General features: G+C 39.2%; 1 protein-coding gene across 4 annotated transcripts in view; it reads left to right on the forward strand.

The window, feature by feature from the left end:
• The window catches only part of GRIA3 (glutamate ionotropic receptor AMPA type subunit 3), a 208,190-nt gene that overhangs the window by 160,976 nt on the left and 25,735 nt on the right, over positions 1-21,479 (forward strand). For 2 of the 4 annotated variants that reach the window (XR_007775845.1, XM_050964487.1), the window contains exons 13-14: positions 13,953-14,200; positions 14,756-14,870. Coding sequence is in view for 3 of the 4 variants with exons in the window: in XM_050964487.1 (XP_050820444.1) it covers positions 13,953-14,200; positions 14,756-14,870 (363 nt within the window). In the remaining variant the exon portion in view is untranslated. Of the gene's footprint in view, positions 1-13,952; positions 14,201-14,755; positions 14,871-20,300; positions 20,485-21,479 lie in introns of those variants that run through there. The other 2 variants (XM_050964486.1, XM_050964485.1) reach the window with 2 other exon arrangements.

Genomic DNA, 21,479 nt, shown 5'->3' on the forward strand with positions numbered 1-21,479 from the left:
ATCCTGAGCTAACTGCAACCCAGGACCTGGCCCAGTATTGTCGTGTGCCTACAGAGGAAGAAACTGTCATTGGTAGAGGAAGCAACCAGAATATGTTCTGAAGCAGTAGCATGTGCTAACGATTACGTTACACCAGTTATAATTTAGCAATCATGTTACAGGCGGTTATGCTTTCCTGCTGTAATACTGCATGAAGACAAAGAGTGCTGATCACTGAAATAAATTGTGTCAGAAAGTGATTTAGCAAACAGAGAGTGTCGAATGTAAACCAGTACTTCCCATGCAAGATTTATGCATTTAATCCAATCAAACTATAACCTAGTGGTTTTGAAATCAGTAACAGAGCCTGCTAAAAATACCATGGAGAACTGCTTTTGAACCCAACGGACTTCATCTGTAGCTAAACTCTGTTTGATTTCTAATTTCAAAATACAGTTTGTTTGTGAAGATATCGGGCATGTTCAGAGAACAGCATTCAGACAAATACTTTGCTCTTGCCTTTGGATAAAACTAGGATAAGGAAAAGGTTTCTGTGTTTTGGTATCAAGCACAGAGTGATCATAAGAAATGCCTGACAAAAATATTGAAGTGTGATAACACGTATAGTCTGTAGCAAATGGAATATCACAGAAAACAGATAGTTTCCAAAATATGAGATAAATAGATCTTTCAGATTTCATGCAGAAAGAGAGCAATCAGGCAGGGCACTGACTTAAACCTCCCTTAAATAGTCTGGTGAATCAAGGTGGTTGTTTTATTTATTCCTTACATAAGGTTTGGTGGGAAATGTATAGGTCAGCATTAAAACTGCAACTGGTCATTATTTATTCAATGTTACTAATAACTGTTAACTCCACATTTCATGGTGTATCTGTATACAATATTTTTATAGATTCAGTATTTGTTTAAAACAGACTAGCACAGTATGAATTTTAAGTGTTTTTAATAAATAAAATATGGAAAACAGCATATATACACACACTCAATATAAAAACATGCAGAGTGGTGTATGTATATATGGGGGGGCATATACAAATGTTTATAAATGTGTATGTCTATGCATAGAAATAGCAGTCTTTCCAGTGAGTGCATAATGAATGGCCTGACAGTAGTTATTTTCTCTAACAATCTGCTTCTTTTGTCCAATTTCCCTTTCTGCGCAAACAGTAACAAGCAATTTTAAAGAGAGGAGCAAAGCTAGTGTTACACACCTACAGAGCAATGGTTTTCTATGAAGTGCTCTAATTAAATGCGCTGTTGTCTTTACATGTTGGATTGAGAAGGAAAACGCCTCTTTATGGAAATTAAAATTAGCAGGCCGTTCATTATCCACTCCTGGGACAGATGTCATTCCTCTGAAACCTAGGGTTAATAAGAATGGGCCCTTTAATAAGGAAGACAGACTAGCAAGATTTCTAGCCAAAGCTTATACTGATTAGGTCTTAGTAGCAAGTGTTTGCATAAGTATTCACATTACCATAAACTGTACAGCATGCACTCTTCTACCCACTCAGCTTGTGATTATAATTGGACTTTTCAATGCACATACATGTAACTATAATTTAATAATGTGAACTTACATATTTAAATAGTCATTTAGTTGCCAACAGCTTTGTGTAGGTGACTTATTTTATCAGGTCAGGCATAATATATGGAAGTGAAATAACACTGTATCAGATATAACTGTGGATATACCGCTGAAGCAAAGCCATGAGTGCCCTAGGAAGAAATCACTTGCTGTTCGAATGTTTTAGTTTTTGGAGAACAGCAATATCATAATGATATTGTTCAAGACAATGGGGACACCTGGTTTCTCAAGTTACCATACGACTTTATATAATCCTGCTGTGCCACACTACAGTGTTTGAGAGGGATTCGTTTAAAATACATAGGTGCTGACAAATTACCTACCACCCTGCTAGTTTTACTTTTGCATAATTAGCAAATATATGAAGTTTAGAAACTTTAATGATGTGAATAGGAAACATTGTCTCATGCAATGCACTGGGCTTACTCCATCATTTACTGGATATTGGCTTAGTCTGACTGGAGCGGAAAACTTGTCAGGCCTAACAGTGTTCAAATGTCGTGCTGAAAAATGTTGTGCCATGGAAATTCATCAAGGGCCAAATCCAGAGCATGGCCTGAATGGCTGAGCTGGGTGATAGGAAGATACCCTGAGGATTCCTCCCTGCAATAGAGCAGGCATAGAGCCACTCCAATGACGCATTTTAACCCAAAAGCTGAAGTAATCTCCACAGGTCCTTTTGTGCCACTCCCCCAAAGGACGGCAGACAGGATCCCACCATCATCTCTTCTGGTGCCTGCTTCTGCATAGCCCTGCTCCAACACAGCTGTGGACTCCCAGCTTATCCAGTCTCCATTTGCACAACAGAACCACGTTGGTTCTACTCCCAAGGAACCCTGGGGAATTATGGATGTGCCCAAAATGTCTGGGCAGGACTAACTTTAGCCACAGGCTAAATGTAAGAGGTTAGCATGACATGAGATCTTTTCAGAGTAGGATACCAAGGGCATCATCTCGTCTAAATTTCCAGAATTTACTTTTCCATTGAATGTGAATACGCCTAAGACTGGCTCTGCTAGTGAAACATAAAAAAGTTTGAAAAACCAGCCCGTCTGTTGGTAAAAGGAGTCATTTTAATTTTGAGTTCAGTATTGCAATGCGGATGAGTGGATGTCAGCAATAAAGTGCAGGGAGATGAATACAGGCTTATCCTGGTGTTCAGTATTGTGCAAGGAAAGGAAATTCTTTAAAACTCGATTTACAATCTATTACTCAGATGGTTATTGACATATCAATGAAGTGTAGGCTAGTTACAGCTTGAATGGTGATTTGTTTGTCTCTTTATATGAATTCAGCTCACTTGAAAAAAAATTGTCTTTTTAAAAAAGAAACGACAGCATATTATCTATTTCCTGCCCACACATCTTTTCAAAATGATATGGACTAGCGTGAATATAATACTGAAGAAGGACTAGTAATGGGAAGCTTCTTTTATGGTGAGGGGAGTGCAATTGTCAGGGGAAAATTTGCAAAAAGTTACAGATGTCTGAAGGAAATTTTGGATTAGTGACTGATTCATGATTTTTGCAAACATTTTCTGCCCCTTCCTATATACTTAGTCCTGACATTTGGGCTTCCACCCAACCTGACACCCATCAAGGCCCCTCTTTGCCGCCAGTCCTGTTCTGAGCAAGGATGGGAATATATAAGAGGTTCAGGTGATCCTCTTTCCCACCCTCCAGGAGTGATACAGCAGCAGAGAATCTCTCCTCACAATCTCCTATAGGGTGAGTCTGAACTTAGTTACAAAGGTCCCAAAAGAAAAACAGGAAGCCACAGATCTGAAGGCCCTGATTCTCAGTGACACCAGTTTATACCTGAGAGTGTCACTCCAATGACTTCAGGGAGTCAAACTTCAAATCAGTGTGACAAGAATGAGGCAGAATGACTCTCATCACAAGCTCACAACCTTCACTGGGTGATAAGAAGATACCCAGAGGCATCTTTGGCTCTAAATATTACAGCCCAACAGCCAAACTTTTATTTTATATACCTTTGGGATGAAAAAATAGTATATCCCAGCAATGCACAAATAAATTCAGTACATACGACAGAGCCTTGCCTCAGACATTTGGAACTTGGTAGAATGAGGCGCTGGGATTAGTGAGGGAGCAGCACATGGTGCATATTTCTTTGGCGGGGGAGGATGTGACTAACATTCATTTCACCAGGAGTTTTAAACCAGGGTGTAATAAAAACAAGATGATCATGTAGTGATAGAACTGACACCCCCCTCCTCAATATAAGTAATCAAAGTGCTGGCATTACAAGTAATATGTAGCTAAAAACTGTGGCATGTATCTTCTACTCTGGCATAAAGTTTGGCTAGTTCTGCCACATGTTTTCCCATGCAACCTTCAGTAAGTAACTGAACCTCTCTGTACTTTAGTTTACTCATTTGGAAAATGGGACTTCAAGGGGAGCTATGAGACCTAATTTTTTCTTATTAGTAAAGAGCTTGGCTATCTAGATGAAGGCACTAGAGAATTGCAATAATTACGTTATTAGTACAGTGTTATTATAGCAGCCATTATGTGCTTAACAGTAGCTCATATACAGTCTGTGGGCCTATCACTGGGTCATCCCCTGCTCTTTCAAATAGTGTCATGTGATCATTTACTCTCACCTGAGTATCCCACCAGGGAGAGGCAGAAAAGACATGTTAATGTATCATTCAAAGAACAGAGCAACTATAAGTGCAGCAGCCACTCTGAATTACACTGGCAATTCACTGCACCGAAAGACCAAGGTATTGGCCCTCTTCCTGATTGCTATGGGAGTTGAACCCTATGACCTTGAGGCCATGAGACCAAAGGAATCCTCTGGCACGCTTTTTCACATTTAGTTAGTAGCATCCACCTGGCTGCACATAAATTGTTGGAACCAGCAACTGCTATGGAAAAGCTAATTGCATTTAGGAAAGAAAAACTGTGAAGTATGGGAAAGAATGGTAATAGTTACACATGACTAATTAGACTTACAGCAGTGGCAGATTATCCAGCAGGCCCATGGGGCCCATGCCCAAGGGCCTCGGCCAATGGGGAGTCCCTGGAAAATGGGCGCCCCAGCAAAAATCTGCCATGGGGCAATGGAAGCTGGAGACCTCATAGAAGCCATGGGGCAGGCAAGGGAAGCCCGAGCACCCCAACTAGGGTAGCCAGTTGTGGTTGGACATATTCCTGGAGATTTCATCACATGACATAATCTTTAATTAAAGATTAATCTTCTCCAGGACAATCCTGGAGGGTTGGCAGAAGCGCCAGGCAGGCCAGGGGAAGCCCCAGTGCCATGACCCCAGCTGTGGCCCCAGGAGGCAGCTGTGGCAGGGAAACCGAGCTTCTCCGGTCTTGGGGCCACATTGGAGGGGGGGCAGAAAGGAGCCAACAGGTTGCAAGGCTGAAGTAGGGGGGTGCAGAATAGGGTGGGATTGTGGGCAAAATGGGGGCAGGGTCATGGGGGAAGGGGCAGAACAAAGGTGGAACCACAGGAGGCCCAACTTGCTGTGGCCCAAGGCCCCAGCATCCCTTAATCCACCTCTGATTTACAACACTGTAGTATGCGCATGTAGATCTATATAACAATAACACTGTATCATTCAGATTAAACAGAAACTGCACTAATTTTATTGTGGACATTAGCATTTTGCATAAGCAAACAGTCTTTCGGGATTGACTGCCCCTATAAAGTGAAAGTGGTTAAAAATGTCACACAAAGTAGAAGAGCATGTTAAATTGTGCTATTGTCGTCTCCTTGCTTTCTGTCCCTGCCTGTTGGTCTAGCCAGGGTGCAATGGACCCTTGCTGTTGGCTTCCTTACCTTACTGCCCTTCTTTCTGGCATCCTAAGATACATAGCCACAGCACTGACTAACCATTGCAATGTGTAACCAGCAAAGTTAACCTTAAAGAAAGCCCAAAAATATTTGTGATGCAACAAATACTAAGAGAAAACAAGATCACAAATGGCCAGGTTGTAACATATAACACTGAGTTACAGAGGGAACTCGAGGAGGGCTTGTATCTCCTAAGCCATCTTCTTGCAGCCACTGGTGAAAGGAGCGCGGAGGGGAGGTAGCCAAAATGGGCTACACATTTACTATCTTCAGCTGGTGGATGGTCCCTTGGGGGCCATAATCAAATGGTACAGTTTCCAGCATTTCCTAGGCTGCTCTAAGGTATATCAGGGTGAGAGCCACCTTAGAACCAGCCCCAGGGAGCCACAACAGTTGTTTTCTGGTCCCACCATCCGATCCCAGTAAACTCAGCCAAGATTTGGCTGTGACTCAGTGCCTGCCATATTATACGCATTGAAATTCTATTCCGAGATCCGCGATATTTTGTGTTTTTTCTCAAGCCCCACCTACTGGATTCTTATAAACATGTGAGAATCTCAGCTTTCTCTTCTTTTTTTTTTAAAGTACATTTCTAGCCTTCATTGTGCAGACAAGAGCTTGAAAACATGTATCCAATTGTGACCTAAAAGTTCAGAAATTGGAAAAATCCAAAACATTGGGGTGTGTTTAAATCTCATGATTTTGGGGACCTAATCTGATATTTTGGAATGCCTGTGGGTGGCAATACTGATATGCATAAGAGCATCTCAGATGTTATATCCCATAGTCCATGGGGAAAGAATTATCTGGTGTGTCTTCTGGGAAAAGGAGAAAATGAAGTAAGAATAATTTTAGCCATATTTTTAAATAGTTTAATACAGAATATCTGAGGCAGTGTTTTTGAACAGGGAGTCTAAGTAGAAGAGAGGATAGAATATTCTGAAAAGAAAAGAACTCTATTTAGAACTAAAATATTTTAAGAATGGCCATAAAAATATGGTTTCTTTCTAATATAATGGCTGCACTCCTTTTCAGTCTTGGAAGAGACCGATAGGAAATCTGAAGGAGGAGACAAATATCTGCACAGAGGCAAAGATAGTATAGCCTTTGGAAGAAAGCACTGGTTCACTCAAAGATATTTTACTGTGAGTAGAGGTGGATTTAGCTAGGGGTGTGTTTTGGTTTTGGAAAATATCATCAGGGTAAGTTTTGATGTTGCAAAAGCAAGACCAGACTTCATTCAGATTCAGTCCCATTTTCTTCATACCAAGTTTGCTAATTCCCGATTTAGCCCATTTCTGCCATTGAGCGTAATGGAAAAAATAATCTGTGATTGACAGATAAGCAGATATGCCAAACCTGCAGGAAAAACACAGAAATTCGGCTTGTTTTTGGCTTAATTGGCTTGTGAGTTGCTTGTTGGCTTGTAGCTTGTTGCTTCTTTTTTTTTTTTATCGGCTCCCGGCAAGCAGGGGCAAGGGAGAGAGAAAGTCAGGGGTGCACAGCAGGCCCACCACAGTCCCAGACTGCAGACTGGGGGATCTAGTCACAGAGTGTTGGGGTTCTTAGGGATTGGCTTGTTTTGGCCCTGTTTTGAAATGGAATTAGCTTGATTTTTGGCTTATTGTGAAAGTCGGGTGCTTATTTACCATGTGAAAGCTGGCAATTGTTCAGGTAAGTCTGGTCTATTTTCTGATGTGTGTTATATTTAAATCCAGCCTGGATGAAGCTTAATATTTATGTTGGAGAGTGTTGCATTTTTTCATTTAAAATATCAAAATTTCTCTCTGTCACACACACACACACACACACACACAAACAATGGGAGAATTAGAAAGTAAAATAAGATTAGTGAAGGGCGAAAAAATCTGGGTTGATTGTGCTGAGTGGTTATTTTAAAATAAAAATATTGCTACCTAAGGGAGATTTATATTTGGATAGTGATTAGTGATGGACAGAATGAAGTAAATTCTCAGCATGTCAGGCAGGGAATTAGAGGCGCTGCTTGTGTTAACATTAAACGCTTTCGTATGCATGGCAATAAAAATATAACCTTATGTCTGAGGTGAAGGAAATATACGTGGTTCATGTTTATGCATAAACTTCTCACAATGAAGAGGGAAAACGGTTGTTAACTAAGCTAAGGTCATGTCTATTTATATCTACAGCAAGCCTGTGATAATGAAAAGAGGCTTTAATGTGTCCCAAGGCCTAGATGAAACACATTGAAATTTTAACATGTGTGAGGGGGAAAATGGTAACAATATCCCTCTTGAAGTTCCAAGGAAGCGTTTGTTGATGGATTTCTGAAGAGCAGTATCAAAGAAATGAAAAGGAATTTGCAAAACACAGAAATCCATTCCATTTTGGAGCTTAGAATATGTCTTATATCTTTGCTTTTAAGCTTTTTTTAAAAAAAACAACAGTACTTTAAAAGTCATCTTTTGGTCAGAGGCAAAGTATTTTATATGATTGTATTTATATCTGTAATATGACCACCAACCCAAATATGCCTCCAATGATGGCTACTTGGCCTTAAAAACTGCACAAGACTCTTAGACTCATAGACTTTAAGGTCAGAAGGAACCATTATGATCATCTAGTCTGACCTCCTGCACAATGCAGGCCACAGAATCTCACCCATCCACTTCTATAACAAACCCCTAACCTATGTCTGAGTTATTGAAGTCCTCAAATTGTGGTTTGAAGACCTCAAGCTGCAGAGAATCCGTCAGCAAGTGACCCGTGCCCCATGCTGCAGAGGAAGGCAAAAAACCTCCAGGGCCTCTGCCCATCTGCCCTGGAGGAAAATTCCTTCCAGACCCCAAATATGGCGATCAATTAAACTCTGAGCATGTGGGTAAAACTCACCAGCCAGCACCCAGGAAAGAATTCTCTATAGTAACTCAGATTCCAACCCATCTAACATCCCATCACAGACCACTGGGCATACTTACCTGCTGATAATCAAAGATCAATTGCTAAATTAATTGCCAAAATTAGGCTATCCCATCATACCATCCCCTCCATAAAGTTATCAAGTTTAGTCTTAAAGCCAGATATGTCTTTTGCCCCCACTACTCCCCTTGGAAGGCTGTTCCAGAACTTCACTCCTCTCATGGAGAGAAACCTTCATCTAATTCCTAGTGTCCAGTTTATATCCATTTGTTCTTGTGTCCACCTTGGTACTAAGCTTAAATAAACAGAAGCTACTAAGCTTAAACAAGCAGGTACCCCAAGGCTGGCTCTCCCACACTGGTATAACAGAGAATTGTGTGGGGAAGCAAAACAATAAGTAATAGAAGCTGCTCAGAAAATATTTTCAGGAGGGATTGGGGAGGGAGTGACAATTTTTCTTTTAAAATGTACAGATATATTTTGATTTTATTGAAAAAAAAACAAAAAAAAATCAAAAGGCTGAAAAATGTTCAGTTTATAATTGGTTTTGATTTACACTTTATCATAAAAAACTGGAAACATTTCAAAACGTATGTTTAAACGAAATGCCATTTTTCGTCCAAAAAAATCCTATTTCAAATGAAAATTTTTGACCATCTCTAGTCAGAGGCTGCTTTGCTTTGCGTGTGACGGTAAGGGCTGACATTTGTTGGTCTGTCTAAGGCAGGAGAATCTCTGGAGCCAGCTATACGTACTTTTCCATCTGAAGTTTTCAGTCTTAGCCAGCCACTCACACCTACCCCTGCCCAGGGAAGTAAATGTCAAAAAGAAATTCCAGCCTTTTCCAGCCAATACAGATAAACATTCGTTGCCGGAAGGCAAGTTATAGTTTTATCTGGTTAGAGGGAGCACATCAGAAAGTTACAGTCCTTCTGCAGAGCTGAAGTTAACAAAACGTGGCTTCTGAGAAAAATCCTGTTTGAGGGAGAAGTCAGCAAAATGCCTTTGAGATGTGAGATGAACACTGATACATATAAAAACGTACTGATTTATTTTATCATCACATACAAAAATGAATTAAGAGAAGGGAACAGTCTGTGAGAAGAGTTAGGCTAAATGCTGTTAAAGCTGACTATGAATCACATGGAATTTAGTGTTTGGAAATGCAATGATAATAATCGCCCTCCTAGAGTACTTACTGTACAAAGATTGAAAACACTTCAAACATCCCTATGAAGTAGGCAATTACTGGTATCCCTGTTTTACAGATGGGGAAACTGAAGCCCAAAGTGGTTAATAACAAGGCTTTTAAAGGCATTTGTGTGTCTAATGATGCCGATAGGCACCTAGCGAGATTTTAAAAAATGCCTACATGCCTGTCTCTGACAAATCCCACTAGGTGGGACTGAGGCACCTAACTGCCTTTAAAAATCTGCCCCTAAGTGACTTGCACATGATTTATACACGTCTGTGGACAAGCCAGGAACAGAATGCTGACCTACCCTCCCTTTCCCGCGCCCCGCCATGCCCATTCCTTCAGCACAAGGACATCCTCTCCTCTAAGGAAATGTTCATCTGTCACTTACATTATAACATCTTCGGAGCAGGGAGCACATCTTTATTTGTGTCTTGTACCACACTGAGCATGCTGTTGGCCCTTATCAAATAAAAATATTAACAACAATCCACAGATGCATTGCAAATTACTTTTAAGTATTCACGCCAGCTGGAAACAGTAAGAGAGGACTCATTAAAACAGAAATTCCAGTGTGGGCTAGGCGTTGAAAAGGAAAAAACATGTTATAATTCAACTGTTTCATTAAAGATACACTCCAGATGAGAAAATGAACCAACAATTGAGCAAAACACATTTTACTTCATGTAAAATCTTTGGCAAGGAAATCGTTAGCTTTTAGAGACAGACAATAAAGCTCTAACTTAGGCACACATATGCGTGTGTGTTTTGTATTACTTACAAAAAGTAATGTTAAAAGAAGATTAAGGTTACAAAGTTAACCACTCCGAAATTAGGAAATGTCAAGTGCGAGTGTATGTACACACATGAAAAACTGAATATTTTAATAATATTTTTAAAACATTTTTAAAGTTCTTACTCACGGCTAGTTACTCTGGTTGTAGTGTTATTTAACTGGTTGCAGTGCCCAGAACTGTGTATACAGCATACGTTTTTATTTGTCTGATTTGCTCTGATCTTTCAGAAACTTGCTTATGCATTCCACGCCTGTGTGCTGCCTTGGGGCACAGGGCTGCTAAGCTAATACTCTCTAGGATTCGGATTCCATAAAGCTTGTTTGGCTTTGATACAGGCAATAGTAACAACGCCAGCTCCTGCCACTACATAATAAACCAGCTTCTCCAACTCAGCTATTTCCTATCCCGTGTGCAAGACACAGCTGTGCCTTGATAGCCTCGGTGCAGGTGTGAGATGTACTGTGCCCCACAAAGCACTTAGTCAAGACTAGCAACAGAATGATGTCCCCTAAATTCTGAGATTACCTAGTCAACAAAGGCAACATAATCGGTCCTCTGGAGTTTTGCACAGAGCTTTGATGCTGCAAAAAAGTCACCAAGACCCAATACAAAATTAAAGTAACAAAACCTACATTTTGTAATGCACCAGGGTTGTCTAATCCGTCTATGAGCTCACATCTTGTTAATGGGCTTAAGAGGAAGGTTTAGTTTACACTTCCCTTGCTAGCCTGGAAAAGGAAATACTCCCCTGAGGGAGGTTTTTCTTCAAGTAGGAAGGTCCATAGAAAAGTATGACAACTTCTGGCTGTATTACGTATCTGATCTTAGTTCTGCCCATCTTCTCCTCCCTTCTCCTCATCCCCATGTATCCCTGCACCTGTGTGAACCCTCTGTGGGGTTCAGAGGGAGAGGGAATGCTGCTACAGAGGGTAGTTCTCTGGGGGAAGAGGCATGGGCAGGACAATGCTGTTTATACATCCACCAGCGGCATCTCTGGGTGTATATTATAGTCATTACAAGCACAGGGATTGTGCTCTGGGCAGCTTCTGAGATGAAGGGTGGGCTGAAAAAGTCTGCCATTGATGAAAGGTATGAAAATGAGCTAAAGACTCATATTCTAGACTTTCCTTCACGCAATTTCTTCTTTGATAGGAAACCTCCAGGGAAGCTCCGTTGCTGCATAAAGCTAGGTTGGCAATTCAGTGCATGACAATTTGCTGGTCACCTGAGGTAGTATGGAAGCAATGCCCCAGCTTGACATTATGGCTTCTGGAATTGCCCTTTTTTCTATAAAAGTAAGCTGGAGTCATGAAAAAGTTCACAGAACTTCAGTAGGGGCTTAAACCCCATGCCAAGGTCAAATTCCCACTAAAGCCATTACATTCCTGGCCTACCCCATCACATAGTGGTGCTGTGTTTGGTTAAACATATGCCATGTTGTAACCCACAGGTGGCCATGGATAAAGTGATTTCTGCATGTAGTCTGAGTGTCAGTGTAAACTTGCTAAAATATGTCAGGATACTTTGGTAGAAAGATGCTGGATAGAGTAAATGGAAGCTTGACCAAGAGGATACATTATAAAAGTGGGCAGCCATGCTTTTTACTCTCTCTCCTAGGTACTTATATGGCTCCCCTATGTGAGCATCTCTGAGGTATTTATCACCACAACACCCCTGAAAGGTAGGGCAGGGCTATCCCCATGTTACAGAAGTAGGCACAGAAAAATGATGTGACATGCCCAAGGTCATATAGGAAGTCTGTGATAAAGCAGGGGATCAGACCCAGGTCTCCCAAGTCCAAGACTAATACCCTAGCCCCTTCCCACCCTCACATGGGGAGTTGATTTCACCACCCCACTTCCGTAGCTAGCTAACTCTGCAGTTCAGTCCTCACACTTTTAAAAAGCAGCTGCAAAAAGCTATTTTTCTCCAATAAATATTTTCATTTTTAATCACTCGACTACTGTCCAGCCCACCTCTCAATGAAGGCACACTATTCTGCCTTCTCTCTGATTTTCTGTTGTGTATTGTGATGGTTTTAATTGCACTGTATTTTCAATTGGTTTTCAGCTCACTAGGAGAAATAGTTATCATAAAAGCCTAGCCCTATACTCCTCTCTCTCAATCACAGCTACATCAGGATTTTAATACAAGGAATGAAGGCAGGATTTGCTATCTATAAAATGTTTACATAGTAGTTGTTAGTCACTCTAGTATCCAAAGCACACTGAATTGTCCTGCAGGAAAAGAAAAAAAGCATGACTTGAGCTCGAATGAAGAGACTTCTGCTACAAGTTCACAACAGTTTGCACTGACCTTAACCACTGTGTGTGCTGCCTACTGTTTTAGCTTTAGTGATTCCAGATAGGAGTTGACAAGGAATGTGACAAAGTTAGATGGCTTAGACTGACTAAATCCTGAGTTTGCAGTAATTAGCCAGGCATTATTGCACGGTGTGGGACAGACAGGGAACATTAAGTGATGGTGCAGTATACTACTGAATTCACTCTCGGTACATTAAGATGGTTTATAGTAATGTATATAGGGTGGGATGAGAGGATTCCCTAGCCCGGAGTTTTCTGCCATCTAAGGTTGCAACACGAAGAGTGGACAGAAAGGAGAAAGAGGAAGTAACACACCAACTTGTTTTAAAAGTTGTTCGGCCTCCCTAAGTTACTAAGCACGTGTCTTAGAGCCAGGATCATTATGTTTGGCTGTCTCCAAACTGAACAAATCAACATGCATTTAAAAAATGCATAACCAGCAGCTGGTTATAATAAAATAGCCTGCGGTCTATTGAGCTGTTCACTTTAATGAGAGCAAGAGAATGTAATGTAGACAATCGGCTTCTTACTAGCTTGCTTGTTATTTTTCAGCAAAATTTGAAACTATCTGAACAAAAAAAGTTGATCAGTGTTTACTAAAGTCTTTGTAATCACTGTACATATCTCCCAGATGGGTATCCTCAGCTTTTAATAGCCCAGTAGAGCTACTGTCGTCTCTTGGCTGCCGTTCTAAACCTTACATCACCACTACGAGAAGCAAATTCTTGTCTTCTTGAGCGTTCTCTAATAAGCAAATGTCTATCGTTCACCAGTGGTGTGTTACAGAATAAAATAAACTGATAGCAATGATTTGTGTGGAAAAGTAGAGGACCTTCATTTGCATGTATTAACCATAACAGATGAGCTAGGATTTAATATTTTTTATCTGGTTCGATCTTACAGCCGCACACACACAAGGAGAAAGATCAAGGGACTGGGATGGAATGCACTGTTTTTCATTTTGGATGTTAAACTGCCAATTAAATGTCAGTTAGCAAGAGAAATGTCTCAGCTACATTTCTCTCTTGCCTACCACTTTTTTCCTAACTTCTTGTTGTGTTTGGTAATTGTTTACGGGCCAGTACTTGTTCTCCATTAGCTGCATTTATTATTATTCATCATATATAGTGTGTTAGCAGCTAGAGGCTAACCAGTTCAGGGCCCCTTTGTGCTGGGCACAGTCCACAAAACCATAGTTAGTGACAACATATGCAGCTTAATCTGTATTATGTAGACTTCGACAGCACAATGCTTACATACTGCACAATGTGCGTACTTAATAAAAAATGTCTTTGTCTGCTTTCTGTTATCTTTCTCAGAGATCAAAAATAGCAGTCTATGAGAAAATGTGGTCGTATATGAAGTCAGCAGAGCCATCTGTATTTACCAAAACAACAGCTGACGGGGTCGCTAGGGTGCGGAAGTCAAAGGGAAAGTTTGCCTTCCTCCTTGAATCGACCATGAATGAGTATATCGAGCAGCGAAAGCCATGTGACACAATGAAAGTTGGTGGGAACCTGGATTCCAAAGGCTATGGAGTAGCAACTCCGAAAGGCTCAGCATTAAGGTGGGTGGAATAATATAACAATATATATGTTGTTATAGTATTCCACCTACCCTGATGTATTGTGTTGTCATTTTCTTTCTTGTGGATTTTGAGGTAACTTTAAAGTTTAAAATCTTCAATATTCCATGGAGTAAAATAAGACGGTAAATTATGGTTTCATTTACTTAATGCATCCATTTTTTAATGTTCTCTCTGTGCTGTCCTTTCTGATTGTTTGTTACTGTTTTAATTTTACAGTTCAATGGCTTTTTCAATTTAAATGGTAAAAGCCAAGTTAAACTGCCATATGTGACGAATGTTAATTGCATGATGTGGTGTTCTTGTTACATTCTTTCCTCAAAGACAATTTCCCCATCCCGCACACTTCAGTTTTGAGCAAATGTTATCCTCCATGCCACCTTCCAATATTGAACCTGTATTTGCTGTAGAAACATTTTTATAGCTCCCCGTTCTGTGAAATTTAGCCAATTTGTCCTCTTGTGCTCCTTTTTTTATACGTTACGATTTCTTAAGCATTTGTGCATTTTCTTACGAGTTATGTTTTATCGTTTCAAGAAATGCTGTTAACCTGGCAGTATTAAAACTGAATGAGCAAGGCCTCTTGGACAAATTGAAAAACAAATGGTGGTACGACAAAGGAGAGTGCGGCAGCGGGGGAGGTGACTCCAAGGTCAGCCTCAATGTCACCACAATCGGGTACCTTAGTAAAGAGTAATCGGCAAGGCTGTTATTTGACTTATCAAGGCAAAAAAGAACACAGATTAGAACCATTTGAATAATCGCGAAAAAAGCCGCTTGCTTGCGCAGTAGCTTTTTTAATGAGACACAGTCTTATTTTCATCATGTGCCATTTAATCCAACTTGAGATCCTTATTTAACTAACAGATAGAGGCTCCAGTAGTGTTGGCCCTGCCAGGGGTCCATTAAGTTAATAAGTGTTCATCTGAGCTCATCCTTGTACAAAGAAATCGCGATCACACATTAATGCAGCCTGAAGCATTGAGCACAAGGTGTTTCATAGTTCAGTGATTTGAAGCTATTTGTTGTATTTTTAAGAGACCTTTTTATAAGGGCAAAACAGCGAACAGCAAAAATCTTGAAGTCTGCAGGATCAATTTTCCTTAGCCCTTTTCTGCTGGCTTAAAATGGGCATAAAATTCTAGTCCCAGCATACACCGCTGGCCTCTCCAATGGCCAGTGGGAGCTGGACCAGATTCCAGAGGAGACATACATCTTACCTTAGGTTACCCGTAGCTCAGAAAAGTAAGTAAGAAAGAAAAGTAAGTCTGGTTCTATGACCAATTGCTAACGAGGCTCAGTAGATGAGGCTAAAGCACTTATTACAGCAGCAAGATTGTGTTTAACACTAAGGACTGATTCTCCTGTGACACCCTACTGGCAGGAAACATTTTATAAGTACTTGGAAATTGTAGTACTTGTGGCTAGAAATAGGAGATGCACTGCCTGCTCAGGATAGCAGTCTCTGCTTGCACAACTGAAGTGTGTGGTGGTCTGGAAAGGATTAATTTCCAAATGTAAATGTAGCTTTTAAAAAAGCAATTTCAGTGGCACGTAACCTAGAATAGAACATAATCTTTAATACTACAGAGACTGTCACTTTGTAAATATCTTAGATAGAAGGGTATAAAATTGCATTTGTTGCACTAGTTAAACATATTGGGTCCAACTCCCATCAACTTCAGTGGAGCCAGGACTTCACTCATTATTTTAACAGTGTGGATTTTAACAGATAACTAAAAGTTACTTTGAAAAACTCATCTTTTGCAAAAGCTAACCAGTTAGTGTCCATATTATTGACCACTACCTCACAAAACTAAGTGATTAACAATTATGTTTGCATTAGGGCTGTCAAGCGCTTTAAAAAATTAATCATGATTAACTGCAGATTAATCGCACTGTTAAACAATAATAGAATACCATTAATTTAAATATTTTGGATGATTTATACATTTTCGAATATACTGATTTCAATTACAACACAGAATACAAAGTGTACAGTGCTCACTTTATATTTACTTTTGATTACAAATATTTGACCTATAAAAAAAAAAGAAATAGTATTTTTCAATTCACCTAATACAAGTACTGTAGTGAAATCTCTTTATCGTGAAAGCTGAACTTATGAATGTCGAATTATGTACAAAAACACTGCATTCAAAAATAAAACAATGTAAAACTTTAGAGCCTACAAGTCCACTCAGTCCTACTTCTTGTTTGTCTTAGCAATTGGCTGAACAAGTTTGTTTACATTTGCAGGAGATAATGCTGCCCGCTTCTTGTTTACAATGTCATCTAAAATTGAGAACAGGCGTTCACATGACACTGTTGTAGCCAGCATTGCAAGATATTTACATGCCAGATGTGCTAAAGATTCATATGTCCCTTCATGCTTCAACCACCATTCCAGGTTAGGGAACATGCGTCCATGCTGATGATAGGTTCTGCTCGATAACAATCCAAAACAGTGTGGACCAACACATGTTCATTTTCATTATTTGAGTCAGATGCCACCAGCAGAAGGTTGATTTTTCTTTTTTGTTGGCTGAGGTTCTGTAGTTTCCACTTTGGAGTGTTGCTCTTTTAAGACTTCTGAAAGCATCTCCACACCTCGTCTCTCTCAGATTTTGGAAGGCACTTCAGATTCTTAAACCTTGGGTTGACTACTATAGCTATCTTTAGAAATCTCACATTGGTACCTTCTTTGCGATTTGTCAAATCTGCAGTGAAAGTATTCTTAAAATGAACTACATGTGCTGCGTCATCATCTGAGACTACTATAACATGAAATATATTACAGAATGCGGGTAAAACAGAGAAGGGGACATACAATTCTCCCCCAAGGACTTCAGTCACAAATTTAATTAACACTTTTTTTTAACAAGCATCATCAGCATGGAAGCATGTCCTTTGGAATGGTGGCCCAAGAATGAAGGGGCAAAAAAATATTTAGCATATCTGGCACATAAATACCTTGCAATGCCAGCTACAAAAGTGCCCCAAATGGCAGTTCCCACTTTCTGGTGACATAGTAAATAAGAAGAAGGCAGCATTATCTCCTGTAAATTTAAACAAACCTGTTTGTCTTAGCAATCAGCTGAACAAGAAGTAGGACTGAGTGGACTTGTAGGTTCTAAAGTTTTACATTGTTTTCTTTTTGAGTGCAGTTATGTAACAAAAAAAATCTACATTTGTAGGTTGCACTTTCACAACAAAGAGAAATGTTTTGTTAATCATTTTTACACTGCAAATATTTTAATAAAAAATATACACTTTGATTTTAATTACAATACAGATTACAATATGTATGAAAATGTACAAAAACATCCAAAATATTTAATAAATTTCAATTGGTATTCTGTTGTTTAACAGTGTGATTAAAACTGCGATTAATCACGACTAATTTTTTTAATAGCGATTAATTGTTGTGAGTTAATCTCAAGAGTTAACTGCGATGAATTGACAGCCCTAGTTTGCATTTAGGTGTGTGATTTGCACAGGGAAGCTGTACTGGGCTAGGTATTAGCATTACCATGACATTGCTGATCATACGGAGTACAGGAATTGCCAACAAAATTAATTCAAAATGCCTTTTTGTTCTGAAAAGTATTGAGATTGGAACTATAACATGCAATCTCTCATTAAAAAAATGCTTTTGTATTGTTCCAAAATACTGCAGGAACTTTATTTTTAGTAAGCTGCAGAGTTTTGGACAATTATTGCAAATGACTATCGTGTTTTATTAATAAAAGTTGATTACATCTGGCTAGTTAGTGAATTAATCTGTTACTTCAGTCATCTGGGATATTAGCAAAAGCAGTTGTGTAATAAAAGAAAGAAAGGACTGAAATTCAGATTAATTTAATCACTCCAGTTCTTCAGTACTCATCAGCCTAGAAAAGAGTATGGGTTTTAATAGGCTTCTTAATTCTCATTCTTGTCCCTCAAGCAACATTTTATATAATGTTACGTGTGCAAGTATATTAAATGTTCATTTTCCTCCCAGCATCTAACACTGTATTGTCTGCCTCTACACTATGAAAGAGATTTCTTTGTACAATGCAGCTTCACCAGTTGCCTGAATTACAAACAGCCAACTAACATTTAAAGTTCTGAGAAATCTAAAACAGTTTGTTTTTTTTTACAGTGGTAATAGTAAGGGCAAGGTCATTTTTCTATTTTTGTATTTGCTCAGGCATCATTTAAAGGAAATAATGCTCTATGTTAACAAGTACTCAAGCCTGTGTTAGTAGATGCTAAAAAAGCAGTTCAGTTATTCCATGATAAAGTATATTGCAGGGAAAGGAAATGGAAATGAGGAGAACCTTTGATTTGTCTTTTTTAACCATGAATCGCAACTCTCTCTCCTAGTTATTTGTTGTTTATTGTAATGTTTGGGGTTAAAGACTGGATGGTTATTTCAGCTATAAACCTCAATCATCAGGGATTTGACGTAAGTCCCCGGGAATAGAACGTGGGCCAAGCCAGTTCTCAGGCCCGATGCATACTTTCTCCTTGGAGAGGTGGAGGGAGAAAGAACCTCAAAGCTGATTAAGCTAGGTTTTTTAAATTATTACTTCTAGAGTTGTCAAAAAAAGGTTTTTTATTTTAAAAGTGTTAATTTCCAATGGTGATATTTTGCAGGCACTTAATACCACAGACTGGTGTGTCTTGGCATTAAAATATAAATAATATATTCCCAACTGTGCAGAAGGTCGCACAGTTTTAACAGTGTGGATTTTAGCAAAGAACTTAAGTTACTTTGGACAACTCATCTTTTGCAAAAGCTAATCAGTGTCCATATTACTGTAATAATTACTGTGATTTAATTTAACTATAATGCTTTTGAGGTATTCTGTTGACATCACACACCCTTAAAGCAAAGCTCAAGTTGTCTCCTGAACCCCAAAAGAGAACCACAGCCCTGCATACATACATATGGCAGGTACCAATATATCATTTTGTATTATATATGGTTAAAGACAAATCTTGACCTGCATTTTCTCCCATTTCTCTCTCTAAAGTCTGTAATCCTCTTCCCTGCCCCAGACTGACAGATTAAATTTTGCATCTATTATTTTAATGCCAGGTTCTTATTATGACATCAAATAAGTATGTAAAACAATGTCCCTCTCAAAACATAGCCCATCTTTTATGTATTGATCAGAAATTTGCAAGGTAGTCAAAGATTGAAGAGCCTGTACATTAAGAACAGACTTGACGTATTTCCTAGATGTCAACTAGCACAATAATAGCAGCAATGAACTTTTCTTAACATTGTGTCAGCTACAGAGGAGCTAATGTAATGTCAGTGGAGGTGTCCGATGTAATAACACTGCTCAGTGTTGGCATGGTATCAGTACGGAATAGGGGAGCCATTATGATGCTAATGCAAGTGTTAAAAATAGTTACATGCTGTTTTTTTCTTTTGATTGATTGGTATGAAACACAAACACAGGAGGCTGAAATTCGTTCCTGGTGTAACTCTACGTAGTCCAGTGGAGTTACACCAGGAATGAACTTGGCCCACTATGTTCATTGATTATTGCTTGGCTTTAGCATGGATTTCACACGGTACATGGTAAGTGCTGCAGTGAAGTCTTGTGATCTAATTTAAGACGGATTACAACCCTTTTATTCCTAACATTGCACTGTTTGTGCAGCGCACTGAGATCTTCAAATGAAATACACTATTGAAGAGCAGCGTATTATTATTGTAATTGATTTTCCCTAGTCCAATAGAGCAACTCAGAGAGCTGGACACGAGGATGTACATTTTAATGAAAGGTGAGCCCAACCCAAGTTCAAATCCAGATTTGGATCCAGACTTCTTCAAAATCTAGGCGTGTTCTGATTCACAATTTTACTTCAGCCCGAGATAGGACTAGAGAGCCAGGCTGAAACCTGGATTTGGATCCAAACATTCATGAAGATTGAAGCAGTTTGGATCCAGATTTTTGGTTCAGGCTTATCTCTAGTTGTAATGCATAAAATATGAACATTGGTTAATTTTTATTTTTTAAAAATGTCAAGAGGAGAAGATAAACAGCCTTTTCAAAACTGTTTTGTTTTTCCTTTAAAGGAGGAAATATTTGGGGAAAGATAGAAGCTATCGCAACAAGGAAGAGATGCAAGGTGTATCAAGGAATGAGATATGCATGTGTCATTGACTTATGGTGCAATATGATGGAGTTTACTCACTCATGACAACTTTTTCTACTAGCTAAGCTAACAGAACAGCTCTGTTAGCTTACCAGGTAGAGGCCCAAGTTTTGGGGAATAGGTGTCCTGAGTTTATAATCAGATACTTCCTGCTGGTATTTTAGTGTGTGGGGGTGTGAGGGGGTTTACTGTATATAGGCTTGAATCATTACAGATTGATGGTGCCATGGTCTTAGACTGAGCTCCTCTGACTCCCTGATATTCTGTTTGTGCTCAAGATATGGGGTGAGTATGTGACTCATTTGCTTGTCTCTGTGCGCGCTGTTGCCCATTACTGGACTACAAAGAACCTATTCACATAGAAAAATTGATTCCATAGATGCTTGTCTTCCTCCCCTTAGTTTGTCAAGTGTTCTTTAAGGTCAGATGGCTCTGAGTTTTAATCATGCCTCCTCTTGATACTGTATGTTCATTGCCATCAGACAGTTACATTCTGAGACTAAAGGAACCCCAATGACTAATAAATCCTATGATTTTTACAAGGATTTTAAGTCTCACAACTGAAAAAAAAAACATTTCAAATTGACTTGTCATGGAGATTTTCCTTCTATTAGATTCCACTAAACAAATTGGTATTATATGGTTTATCATTGTTACATCCAAAAATAGATGTTCCCCTTTTTATTTTAAAACTGAAAAGATTGAATTTCTATTGTGAAATAATTATAGAGAGCCAGATCCTAGCTGGTATAAATCTCCATACCGCCACTGAAGTCAGTTAACACCAGTTACAATAATTAGCATCAGCTAAGATCTGGTCCACAAAGTCTTGGAGGCTGCCAGTATTTCACTGGGAAAGGTACTTATCAAATTCCAGCAGAGACTATTTATTCCATGAGACTAAAGGGAGGTCTTGGCATATCCATCCGTGATTTCTGTATGATAGTGTGCATATGCTTATTTAAACACTGCCGACATGCATATCATAATTCATTCGCTTATCTTTCTTAAATGCAAAACAATTAATTGCACTCACAGAGATTCTTGGCAAAATTGTACAGTTATTGTATCCAGATACTCTTATTTCAGTGAGCTGACT

The sequence above is a fragment of the Gopherus flavomarginatus genome, chromosome 8, assembly GCF_025201925.1.
Source record: "Gopherus flavomarginatus isolate rGopFla2 chromosome 8, rGopFla2.mat.asm, whole genome shotgun sequence".
NCBI classification, from domain to species: Eukaryota; Metazoa; Chordata; order Testudines; family Testudinidae; genus Gopherus; species Gopherus flavomarginatus.